Source organism: Embiotoca jacksoni, unplaced genomic scaffold (assembly GCF_022577435.1).
Source record: "Embiotoca jacksoni isolate LCO1_2020_lvr unplaced genomic scaffold, fEmbJac1.0.p SCAF_3, whole genome shotgun sequence".
NCBI lineage: Eukaryota > Metazoa > Chordata > Actinopteri > Embiotocidae > Embiotoca > Embiotoca jacksoni.
In genome coordinates, this window is record NW_027185381.1 from 21,163,228 (window position 1) to 21,176,405 (window position 13,178).

Below are 13,178 nucleotides of genomic sequence, written 5' to 3' on the forward strand. Positions count from 1 at the left end.
CATAGTATTTATTTTTCAAATTGTGCGTTCCTACCAACGCGTTTCAGAGTCATGTTTTAAGTCTGTTCTCGTGTTACTTACGTTCCGGTCTCCTCTTCACCTTTAATTCTAGGTCTCCAGCAGGACTCGGGAGTGGCTTTCGGCGACCTCAGGGTGCGCCCTCAGCGGAGCTGCGCAATGATCGAGGGTGAGTGCATAGGTGGGAGCTGGAACAATGGGTGTGTAGCGTAGCGCCGGAAGAGACGCAAGAATCAAAGAAGAACCTTTCACATATGTAGAGTTTGATTTTAGTTGCTAAGATGACTATGCGAGTCAGACCCGGCTATTACCGCCAGGAAGTGAACAAAACCTCGTGGGAAGTACCGGAGCGGTACCGGGACCTGAGGCAGGTGGGGACCGGGGCGTACGGGACTGTGTGGTAAGTAAGAGCAGCGAAACTGGAATAAGCAATAACTCTTGATAGCACTGCTAGTTGACGTGTGAACAAAGAGGGCGACGGAACAGATGGTGCCATACAGCCAGCCGCTCGGTGCCACGGCCAAACAAAAGGAAAACTATCTGCGCTCCGCTGAACACACGCTGCTGCACTTCCTTATATGATGGAGACACTTGCACCGATACCTCCGCTTCACCTTCCCCGCAATCATCATGACAACTCCAGTCATCTCTGGGACTATCAGCTAAATTATGAGGAGCGCACTGGTGGTGTAAATCTGCGCTCAGACAAGTTTACTGCAACACAACAAAGAAAAGCTGCTTTTTCAGGCACCTTTGTGCGCCTCGCAGCATGCGGCCCCTTTGTTATCAATGATTAACTCCGGGGGCGGGAAGTACACAGCTCCGAGCGACTCAATACAACTTAATAACACATGAACTGCTCTTACAAATTGTGGTCGAATACAAGCTGGAGATTGAGCCGCCTGGTGCAGCCACAGATCATTGCTGGGCTGTGACAGATGAATGAAGGCAGTTACAAGAGAGTGTGCCTGTAGGCCATACACACAAGTGTGGACAATAGTGAATATTCCTAATCAGAATACAAGAAAATAACTTAATTTACCCACGCAAACCTGAGGATAGGATATAGCCAATTAGTTCCCTGATCACAGGGAACTTTCCGGACTGGATTATTATTTCCTCATGCTGATCATGCCAAGGATCAGTTGATGGCCGATGTTTTACATTTTCTCGCACGCCTTCTCATACTGTTTATTCTCTCCTTCAGCTCAGCTGTGGACTCCAGAACAGGAACCAAGGTGGCGATCAAGAAGCTCTACAGACCGTTCCAGTCTGAGATCTTTGCAAAGCGGGCCTACAGGGAGCTGAGGCTTCTCAAACACATGAAACATGAGAATGTGAGCCACAACATGATCACTGCACAACTCTTTCTTTTTCTCTTAGTGCACTTTTCAACTTCGACGACGTGGAATCTACACATTTAAGTTGCTTGACATGTGATATAATTTCCCTGTGCTGCAGGTGATTGGCCTGTTGGATGTCTTTACTGCTGACCTCTCTCTGGACAGATTCTTTGATTTGTAAGTTCCTTCTCTGCTACTCTGACAGCACCAGGGTGATATTATCATGTTCTGTTTGTGCCACAGCTTTCGGCAAAATCGTTTGAAAGCAGCGGCCAGTTGTAAAGAGTTTATAATCATGTCTTCTTTTTCAAGTTATCTGGTGATGCCGTTCATGGGGACAGATCTGGGGAAGCTGATGAAGCTGCAACGGCTGTCAGAAGAAAAGATTCAGTATTTGGTTTATCAGATGCTCAAAGGGCTTAAGGTAGAGTGCTCTACTTTGATCATACAACGTTGCCAATACTTAAATACTTTCGCTTAATTGTTCACTTGATTAAATCCATGTTACATTCCTTTGTTTTACAGTATATTCATTCTGCTGGTATAATTCACAGGGTGAGTTGTATTTTCCACCACGTTTGTATGTTTGAGATTAAAATTGTGTTCATATGTTTAATCTTGGCGAAAAGGGATTTGGTGGTTCTTCCATTATGTTGCGCTGTTGCTTGTTTTTTTTGTTTTTTTTGCCACAGACTCAGAATAATCTCACAGTTACAATACGTATTTTTGCAGGACCTCAAACCAGGAAATCTCGCCATCAACCAAGACTGTGAGCTCAAGGTATATCCGTACACACAACCCGAACAAACTCAACCCACTATGTGTATTAGCGTCAAAATCTTTAATTAATGTTGTATTCATATGTACGGTTTAAAGTGGAGTCTATATACACTGATAAAGTCTTGAATTTCATTGCCTCTTGTGTATTTTTCTGAAGTCTTATTGCCAGACTCATTGCCTCAGCAGGACCTTCATGTGATTTTTTTTTTCTGTTCCTGAGTCTTCTGCGTTTCTTTTCATGTCGTGTCAGATCCTGGACTTCGGTTTAGCTCGGCAGGCAGACAGCGAGATGACGGGGTACGTGGTGACTCGCTGGTACAGAGCCCCGGAGGTCATCCTGAGCTGGATGCACTACACTCAGACCGGTAATGTAGCGCTAATTAAGCAGAAAACACTCTCGTACTGTCATCTTTCATCACTGTGTTGTGTTCGGTGCTCACCATTAGCGCTGAATCCTGGTGTTACTTTATGAAGTAGCAGGAGCTAATTGTTTTAGTGTAGTCGCTTGCTCTTAACTCTGGGCTTCTGCTTGAGCAGGAAGTTTACTGCATTTCCCAGAACGAACTTTACAACCTCCGGAGAACAGGATGAAACCTGTTCTGATGGTTTTAGGTTCAGAATATAAGCAGGAAGAAAAAATGGGTTTATCCAGCTGTGCCTTTAATTAGTTTCCATACAAAATGTGGCATGTCCTGCAGCTGCAGTGCATTCTGGGTTAGTCAGTTGAGACAAAAGTATGGCATGTATAATTCTTCAGTGGCAGATTCTGTGTATGGATTTGTGAATGGAGAGTCTAGAAAGTGGACAAAACGTTGCAGTAACTTCAGTGTAAATACAAATTTTAAAAACACATTAAAATGCACTTTAAACTGCAAAACAAAGTACATCACATACATTTTAAACCACAATGTTAAGTTTGGTTTTGTGACAAAGATGGAGTGGAGAAAACACCTGCGTTCAATGAAGTCAGACGTTACAATAATTATTATCCACTAGGTGGTGCTCTCTTAACACCTGTCTTTTTACTTTTCTTTGGAAGCATGCTTCTCATGTTTCTGATCACAGGCCTGCAATGTCTGAACAGTCTTTTATGTGTGCTGTTTATTAATTTGTTTCTCTTCCTCAGTGGACATTTGGTCAGTGGGCTGCATCATGGCGGAGATGCAGCAAGGAAAACCTCTTTTTAAAGGCAGCGACCGTATCCTTTTACCACTCTGACCTTCAGACTTTATACAGTTATAAGACAAGAGGAGCGTCGTCTTGTTCTCTGTGAGTTCAGCAGGAAATTCCACATTATTTGCACCTCTTAATCTTAATGAAAGAGCGACACGGCCAATGGAAAAATCACATTTGAACCTTGACCCCTGCTCCTCAGACCTCGACCAGCTGACTGAGATCATGAAGCTCACAGGAACGCCAACTCAGGAATTTGTATCAAAACTAGAATCTGAGGATGTGAGTTCAGAAAAAAAAACATTTGAGGGTAGATACACTGATGTGAATTTATTGTGCACATTTTGGGCACAATATAAAAATCTGTGGGTGTATCCTTATCATAAACACACAGTCCTTGTGTGTCACATTTTATGAATCACATTTTATTGTGTGTGTATTGTCTTCTCTGCATGTCTTCTTTTAGGCCAAAAGCTACATCAAAAGTCTTCCAAAAGTGGAAAAGAAAGACCTTCAGAGGGTTTTTGCCACAACGAATCCACAAGGTAGGACACTCTCATCCCTGTGATTTGATATGTTTTCATTTTGGTAGTCAAACTCAAATATGATTTTCGGTTTTGACTCTTTCCTCCCTCTGTTTTCCGTCCTCCCTAAGCCGTGTCTGTGCTGGAGCGCATGTTATTGCTGGATCCGGAGAGACGGGTAACGGCTGCAGAGGCTCTCACGCTGCCTTTCTTCACTGAGTTTAGAGAACCAGAGGAGGAGACGGAGGCGCAGCCGTACGACCACTCACTAGACAACGCAGACCTGACCCTGGACCAGTGGAAACGTAAGGACAGGGGGAGAAAACAGAGGCGGGCTATCTAAAGAAGCCAAGAAGATCAGTGTTGAGGATGTAATAGAGGGATAAAGAGGGAAAAGAGGCAGACAATGAGAGCTGTTATGTTTTATTGATTAATACCCTGCTGTGCTTCTTTCTTCAGGTCACACCTTCACAGAGATCTTGACTTTCAAGCCTGTTTTGATGGAATCCAAGGAAACCTCTCTGTAAGACACAAAGAGTTGACTGTGCAGGCTGGGACCAGAACAAAATACCACGTCTCTTTATGTTGAGCTCGGCTGGGAAAACCCTTTGATCACAAGGCTTAATGAATGTCCGCCGACCCTGGTCTTTTAGGTGCAAGCTGCTGCAGGATTTGGCTTTGTTGTTATAAAATTCAGATTTCTTTTCTGCATAATTTTGGTCCAGTAGCTCGCTTCCTGAGTCTTAACAACATACCTATCAGCACTTTCCACAGTGTTGAGAATGTTATGCTCGCTCATTTAAAGTCCAGGTCGTAAGTATTTGGACAGCTACACCTTTTTTTGCACTAAAATAATTCTACTTCTATATCAAAGTGCAAAGTCTGACCTTTAACTGAGTAGGTTTACATAATATAAATGTAACTTGTGACAGGTATACCGTGGTCCTTTTCACACATGGTGCCCAAAGATTGGGGGTTCAAAAGTAGTTGGACAGAGACATTATTTAACATTTTGTGGGAGATTCTTTCCCCTTATTAATCCACAGCCTTCAACAGACATGTTGTATCTTCCCTGATAATGTTCTCCTAGGCTTTCACTGAAGCCAACTTATGCTCTTCCTTGTTCTGAGGTCTCTGCCTGTAGTCTGGTCTTCAACAACTAGAATGCAGCTCAGTCACATTTAGATCAGGTGATTGACTCGGCCAGTCGAGGAAAACCTCAGAAAAACATGTACCCTACATCCTGGAGAGCACTTTTGACTTGCTGTGCAGTCATAAATGGGAGGTTCTCCTGTAATTCATGAGACATGCACTCTGGTCTATGAGGACGTTTGGCATTTTTTTGGTTTTCTTGTGTACATCTGTTGTACCCAACGGTTGAGTTTGGCAAATCATGGACCTTTGATAATGATTTTTTGTTTTATTATTCCCTTTACTCTTTTAATTATACTAAACTCAATCTCAATCTAAGAGGCCATGTGTGAACTCTTTTGTGCATGAACTAACTAAAAAAAGACACTCAAACATGCCCAACAAACATTTATTAGCCAAGTGTCCAATTACTGTTGACCCCTTTTTTTGAGCAATTTGGGCACTGTGTGCTTAAAGGGCCTCATATCATACACACTCTTTTATAACTCACAAACTCCTTTCAAATTAAAGACAAGACCTGGTACTCTGATGTAGTATTCATCAATGTATTTCAACCTACTAAAACCGAAGAACAACAATAATGTGTGTAACTGTCCAAATGCTAATAACCTGGACTTCAGACATACTGATTTAAGTCAGGAATAATATTTTTTCATTGGTAATTATGCAATCAATGCATAACATGTACAATAGGTCATATGATTTGAGTTAATCATCAAATTTAAATTTCTGTTTGAATGTAATTTCAGTTAAGAGTGGTACATGTGTTATTTGTAGCATCCATTACTATGTCTACTATATCTATACATTACCTACCAGCTGGTAGAAGGTACAAATTGCAAACCGATAATGAAATTCTTTTAGCATCCTGTTGACAATCGTTGTTTAAAAGGAGGCCTCATTTGCACTGGTTTTATAAGCATTTAATGGTAATACAGCCAGGACAATTTACCCTGGTGCAACAAAATCCAAATTTAAAATATTAAGAATTACTTCAATTGATGGCAACATTATTGTAATAATGTTTTGTGGACTTCCACTCCGCGACTACTATCTCTGTTTCAAAGTATCTCTGTCTTTAAGAGAACTATTGGGACATTCATATGTATGTGTGTTTTTGTGTGTTTGTGTAGTCTACATGTTGGCTCTGACCTTGCTTTTTCTCCCAGTGGCCTTAAAGATCACGACCAAACAAAATTCCTTCCGAGCTGCCGATCACATGAAATTCCTCAGCAGGTTACTGAACAAACATTTATCGCATTTTGATTTTAAAAGCACTAATTATGTCAGATTTAGATAACAGAAGACACATTTTCTCCAGGGATTTGTGAATTAATGTTTTTAGCACCACTCGTACATTTTTAATAATAAAAATTATTTTCAAAAACTATTCATGTGAATATGCAAATGTTTTTTTCACACAAACAAACCTGTTTAGTGTCTAAACATCTTGGTCCGATGAGTGAAAGCTGTAATACTGCACCTTTAAAATTCTAAATACTGAAGCATGATACACCATTTTACTGGAGTTTTTTTTTTTTAAATGTGCTATTCAAAGAAAACAACATTCATACAGCTGTCAAAATAACAATTATATAGTTTTCCTCCATGTCCATACAGTAGTATATCAGTCTCTTAATCGTGTTTTTAAACTCCAGGATTTTCTATATTAACATCAAATTAAAACTGCAAGCAGTCATGTACGGGCCCTTGCACTCCCGCGCGCCGCCTCCCCGACGTGCAGCGCGCGAGGGGACCGCGTACCCCCGCTTAAAGTTGCTATTTTTGTCTCGTTTCCTGTCTCCAGCAGGGGGCGCTGGCGAGGCGTTTGACCACGCCCACTCACAAAACACATCGGATGTATCATCTCACCACGCCGGATATATGCTACACGTTTCGTGAGGTTTCAAGCATCCTTTGACCTTAAACATCCGACTTTGCCGCATCGTCACGGCGACGCCCATTGACAAAGTCGAACGAATGTCTCAATATATCATTTATTGTTATTGTGACCCGACTTTACGTTCATGTGATCAACCAGCTCGACGTAGAATGTGAAAGTATGAAAAGTGTCATTTCCAATATTACCACACAGGGGTCTTCAGGGCAGGGCTGTTATAAAGTAACGAAGTAACGCAAAGTAACGAGTAACGCAAAGTAACGCAAAGTAATGCAAAGTAACGAAAAGTAACGAGTAACGCAAAGTTCTTCATATTTTAGACAACATACTAAAGTATTAAGTATTTAAAAAATGTTGGGCCGAAAAAACCCCGTCATATGACGTATGTAGTATGACTTTTTGGTTATTTTTGGGTCGATGAAAAAGTTATACTATAGTATGACGGTTTGGACGACATACTATGGTGTGACTTTTTCTTCATATTTTAGACAACATACCAAAGTCTTAAGTATTTTACATTTTTTGGGGCCGAAAAAAAAACGTCATACTATAATATGACTTTTTTTTAAATTTTTGGGACGAAGAAAAAGTTATACTTCATACTACATACTATGGTATGACTTATTCTTCATATTTTATACAACATACCAAAGTCTTAAGTATTTTTTACTTTTTTTGGGCCGAAAAAAAAACGTCATGACTTTTTGGTGATTTTTGGGTCGATGAAAAAGTCATACAATAGTATTTTTTTCATATTTTGGACAACCTTATTTTTCTGTTGAATTTGATTGATGACTTCAAGAAACAAATGTTTAAACGGTCCTGCAGAATGCCTGTTTGCTTTCAGATTCTGCTCGTTCCTCCACATAATTCTCCACTGGTGGGTATTGAATTTAATAAGCTTGTCTTGAGTGAACTCCAGATCCTTGACTCCCCGAGGGCGTCTCCCAAGTGGACGAGCTTCCTTCCTGGGCCTGAGTCCCTACGAACTAAACCCTGGGTGTTGTGTCCTCGCTGCACACACACACACACACACAAACACACACACACACACACACACACACACACACACACACACACACACACACACACACACACACACACACACACACACACACACACACAGGGTCGGGGTTCTGCTAGATAGTTCACTGAGAAGTCAGAGAGCTCTGTTCCCGCTGCAGACAGGAAGACAGGAAAGTACATTTTCTTTACCCCTCTACCCCTCCGCTGCAACACAGAGGCACATGGACTACCTCTCTTGTTTGTACTCCCTGTGGTTTATTTTCGGAGTGAGCAGGATTCAAACAGCATATTTCCTGAGACACACATGTATAGAGTTCACACATGTGCTTGCAGACAAACAGATACACCTGGCATGTGCAGTTGAATACACAACATACACATCTATAGCTCCACTCTAGACTGACACTGACTCAAGAGGGAGTACGCGTGGAATGGCAGCAATGCCCAAACACTCATCTGACCCAGGTCACTCTCCTTTCTTAAAGTGGTATGTCAGTTATAACTGTTTATTTTATGTGTCTGGGGGAGGCCATCTCTGTGAATCTCACCATGGTGAGAGCATCAACACTATTTGCTGGGATTCTTCATCCTGCATGCATCCTCCGAGTTCATTTGGCTCCTTGTGCATGAAAGATTAAACTGTTTTGAACACTGATGAGGTTGGAAACTTTTTCAGTTTGTGTCATTTGTCTCGCAGCAGGAACTCTTGATAGCTGAGAATATGATAAATGGGAGTCAACGCTGTCACTGAACGAGTAAAATCAGCTCTTTATTTCCTTTCGAGCTCATCAGGATTTATTGGAACGACAGAATATCATAAGTGACCGTGTTTATTCTCCAGATAATTTGGGCTGTCACGTCCTTGCTGGGGGTTAAAATAAACAGATTCAAGGGCTCAGCCGAGATAAATTGATTGGAGTTTTACCGGGAGGTGAAATGAAAACATGTCAGCCCTGTGAATGTCCTTGCCTTTGTCTATTTGTGGGCTTTACACACATTTATATTTTTACATAGTGGGCTATTTGTGTACGTGACATTCGCCGTGTGATGTTTATTTGGTTCCACATGTCATTTTGGATCTGTGTTGCTGCTGCTGTTCTGTGACAAATCTGAAGAGGTCTGTGTTTCCTCATAAATGGCTACGTGTGTCAGGGACGCTCTTTAAAGCCAGACATTCTGGGTGATGGCAGAAACATTTTTAACACGAGTCTCTGTAACTAAACAGCAAGAAAAGGTAGCGCCAAATGTGGATTTAGTTTTAAGGTTGCTCATTTTAAAGAGGATACAAAAATATTTTCCACATTTGAAAGAAAGGAAATGATGTTTAATCATTTCACAAGCTCGGCATGTTTGTATGTTTGCTATTTGTTTGCTTTAGTGAATGAATTCTTGTGTTTACAGCTTTCCGGCTTCAGTGTTATTTTGTTTGTGCGTCTGTCCCCAGTGTTTGTTCCACACGGTGTGTGGAGGTCAAATAAAATCTCCCAACAAAGTGAGTCACGCGGCCCCTGCATACCGTAAGTGAGGGTTTTCTGTCTTTATTTCTGTCTAACTACCTCACAGTTCTCCCCTTAAACCTTCTCCTGTCTTTACACGTGCCCGAGCCCCTACAGTATCACTGCCCTGATCTCTGAGATGTATACAGGCGCACACGTGTCTGGGGTCCTTCAGGAGGAAAGCGGGACCTGCCGGGCAAACTGTAGAGGAAATTCCACAGGCTCACATGGAGCTACTGAACCTACTGTTAACATTGAGGGGGATACTCCAACTCACGTAGGACAGTACAGGAAACGGGTGGATGAAAGTAAAGGAAGAGGAGATGAGGAGAAAGAGATGAAGGGGCCTATCTGTGGGCAGCTTAGTTTACATTAGCTCATTCATTAACCATCTACCCCTTGTTTGAAGACTTCTGTGGAATATGCAATGTAAAGAGCACAGAGTGCAAATCCCTCTCCAAGGACAACTCTCCGTCCATCTGTGATGTGTTGACGTACGTGTTGTAGTGTGTCGCGTTAAGAGAGCTCAGGAGCACTTAAAACCTTCTGTCCCATAAAAGCGATGGGAGGCAGCTGCTTTACTGATACAAAATGATTGTAGTTTGTGCTTAAATAGAAGACAATGTGTCAAATACAGCTTGCTTTCAGAGTTGCAGTGCATCTAATCAGCACATTAAACAACTGTTATTCTTTTTATGTTATGGTGATGGTTAAAGGCACAAATGTTTTCTGTGTTGCTGCATTCAGGTGCAGCTGAGAAGCTTCGGTATCTCAGTCAATAATTGCTCATTGTTTTTGTCCTGGATTTGATTTTCTGCCCTCAGGCTCCTATTTCAATATGAACAGCCCACCGGTGTCAAAATCGTCAATACGCTTAACTGAATTGACCAACATTAACAACTCTGCAAAAATATCGTGTATATATGCATAAGATGATAGTTTCTAAAAGATGGTTATAAGAAAGGTGAGAAAAACATGTTAAAAAAATCTTAGTTAAAGTGTATAATGGAATGTGTTGAGTATGAATGTAGACTTAAGTCAAAGTGGATTCAACAAGAGCGAGATAATGGCTTTTATCACATTTATTTACTGTCAATCTACCAAATTATGATGATGAAAATCTTAAAATCCCTTTGAATTTTAGTAATAGACCTTATGGTTAATGGCAATTCACTGCCAAACCTGCCTTAACTTTAATAAATATTCAATACATGTATGTTTTTAGCAAAAAAAGGAACTACACATTAAAATGTAGGTTATTGCAAGATAATAGTTTTGCCTTCACGCTTTCCTTGACAGCCCCACCAACCTTCATAAATGAGATTGGACAGCCTGTATATGGCCTGGAGGCAAAATTTGATGAAATTTCACTATGCGCAGCCCATTAAGGTTATTACGCTTGAGCTTATGATAGTAGCTGAAGGCAAATCAGGTGAACATTGTTTTTATCAAGTCCCTAGAGGGCACAGTTTAGAGAGATTTTAGTAAGAAAATCAAACAGACACTGTGAAAGCTGTAAACATGGAAAAGAAAGTAGAGTTTAAAATGCAGATTTATAAAATCCCTTTTACTTTTTACTCTCCCTCAAAGCCATAAAATTGAAATATATTCCTAAAATCAACAAACAAGACTGATTGGGAATATAACAACCTTTACATTTTGTGCAAACAAAGACATTATTTACTCTTCTCACTGCCATTAGCGTTCATAGGACAAATATGTTTGTCAGGATGAAGGCAGTGATTACACAGTAAACAAATGTGCAATGTGAAACTACTTTAAGAGAAGCTCTTACCCCAAAATCTATCTTCTGAGTATTAAACTCCTGCCCCCCTGCAGGCTTGAAAAGGGACTCTTAATTTTTTTTTTAGTTTCCTCACAGACAGAAAACAGCAGCTTGAATTAATACTGTTAAAATGCATTCCTACGGTGACAAGCTTTCACCCTGGAAAAAGAAGTATCAAAAAGCCCACAGGAATTTCTCAAACATGTTGTATAATCGTACTTTTCTGCTGTCCATCTGCACACTCAGTACAGTGTGATCATGGCTCTCTGGGTTTCCTTTTGTGGAATCAATAAAGTTTATCTTATCTTATCTTAAAGAGAACCAGAGGCTCAGTTTGTGTGCATGTGTGTGTGCTTGTGATGCCCTGCAGGTGAGCTCACCATGAGGTTCAAAGTAAGCATTACGAAACAGCCTGCTACTACATAACAGTCTGACCAAAGTGAACCTCCGATGATAAATCCTGATAGATTTTACGGTCAAGTGGGCAAGAGACCTCAGCAGAGACTTTCGGGGGGGAGGGGGGGAGGGGGGAGCTTCCCCAGTGTTATCCTTCACTACTGGTGATAAACCAGGTAGGACAAGGGCTCTGTGTGAGTCACGGGTAAGACCGGGCTCAGATGTGAGAGGTCACAGTATATCCCATTGCCTGTGAATCAAGGCGAGCTGCTTCTGTGACTGGATCAAGGCTAGAGTGAACCTGACATGCTGTCCAGAAGGAGCAGGGAACAGAACAGAGGCAGAAACAAAGACAAAGATTGAAGAAATAAGCAACTGTTTGCTTTCAAATTCTCACCTCTTAACCGGGTGTCACAATATTAAACCTGATGTCATCCAGATTGTAATCACTTATCTGCAAGCTGAGTAAATGCCAGATTCCTTCTGCTGTGTTTCCCTTGCTAATAAAATTATAAATTGTTTTTCCCTCTGTCTCCGGTTTGAACGAGGTGAAACATGCAGCCTCGGCGAAGGCTGAAAAATAAACAGGCATTATCGCACAATGGTGGATGAAAATGTACCCAGAAGTCAAAGTCCTTAAAGTCAGTTATATAAGCCTTCAAAATCTTCTGAGCCTGCCCAGCTTGATGTGTTTAGGGCTGATGATTGCTTTCAGTTGTACGGCCTTACTGGGAGAGTGCTGTGAAACAGAAACCTTCAAATTTTTTCCGTTTACTAAAACCCATCCTCGCTGAATTAAGGAAACTCTCACAGACACACATGCATCAGCGGTATGGCAGAGAACAGAAAAGACCCCCCTTTTTTTTTTTTTTTTTTTTTTTTTTTTTTTTTTTTTTCCAATGGGGGGTTGATGGTTGGTGGTGAGGAATGTCAGCATCTGTGTTGGGGATATTTTCTGTTTTATGGCTGTTTTCTTGGAGATGCCAGTGAGTGCTGTGGTGAGAGCACAGGCACTGGGCTGCAGTCCCAGTCTCTCTACCTCATGTCTGTCCACGTGGGCAGGAGATACCAAACCAGACATACTTTCTAAATCTAGTCACCACAAGTTAATAAAAAAGACAGTATTATGGTGTTTTCTTTGTGTTGTTCTCAGTGTCTCTGTGTTCCTACAGCGTTCATATTTATGACTCTGCTTGTGTTTATAAATTCTTCTTGTGTTTGTAAATTCTGCTCTTATGACGGGATGCTGGGTATTTGGTTGCTCTATAAATACCCACAGCAGAAGCTTTGTTTTTCTACTGTAAAATAAGTATAAAGGATATTATTACAGGGCACAACACTGATCATGCAATTGCTTTGTAAGCAAACTTTACAGAGGGAGTGAAAGCAGAGGGGCTGATGTGGTGAAAGAGGGGCTTCGACTGATAAAAATAATCTCTGAATTGTGGCTGAATTTTCCACTCCAGGGCCAGACTGTCTCCTGATGTGGGCTGCAGTTCTGGCCGGAGCGAGCCATGTTTCAGAGTGAAGTCTGCCTGGTGGAGTGGATCTTCTCTTGTGTAGGAAAAAAAAAGAAAAGAAAAG

General features: G+C 41.3%; 1 protein-coding gene across 1 annotated transcript; it reads left to right on the plus strand.

Annotated features, from left to right (window-relative positions):
- The first annotated feature begins 41 nt into the window (after window positions 1-41).
- On the plus strand, window positions 42-6,380 carry mapk12a (mitogen-activated protein kinase 12a). Its single transcript, XM_069163659.1, has 12 exons — window positions 42-418; window positions 1,226-1,355; window positions 1,480-1,538; window positions 1,674-1,785; window positions 1,887-1,916; window positions 2,094-2,141; window positions 2,392-2,506; window positions 3,268-3,339; window positions 3,517-3,596; window positions 3,781-3,859; window positions 3,970-4,143; window positions 4,298-6,380. The coding sequence occupies exons 1-12, from the start codon at window positions 300-302 to the stop codon at window positions 4,363-4,365; spliced, it is 1,086 nt and encodes a 361-aa protein (XP_069019760.1). The 5' UTR covers window positions 42-299; the 3' UTR covers window positions 4,366-6,380.
- The last annotated feature ends 6,798 nt before the right edge of the window (window positions 6,381-13,178 follow it).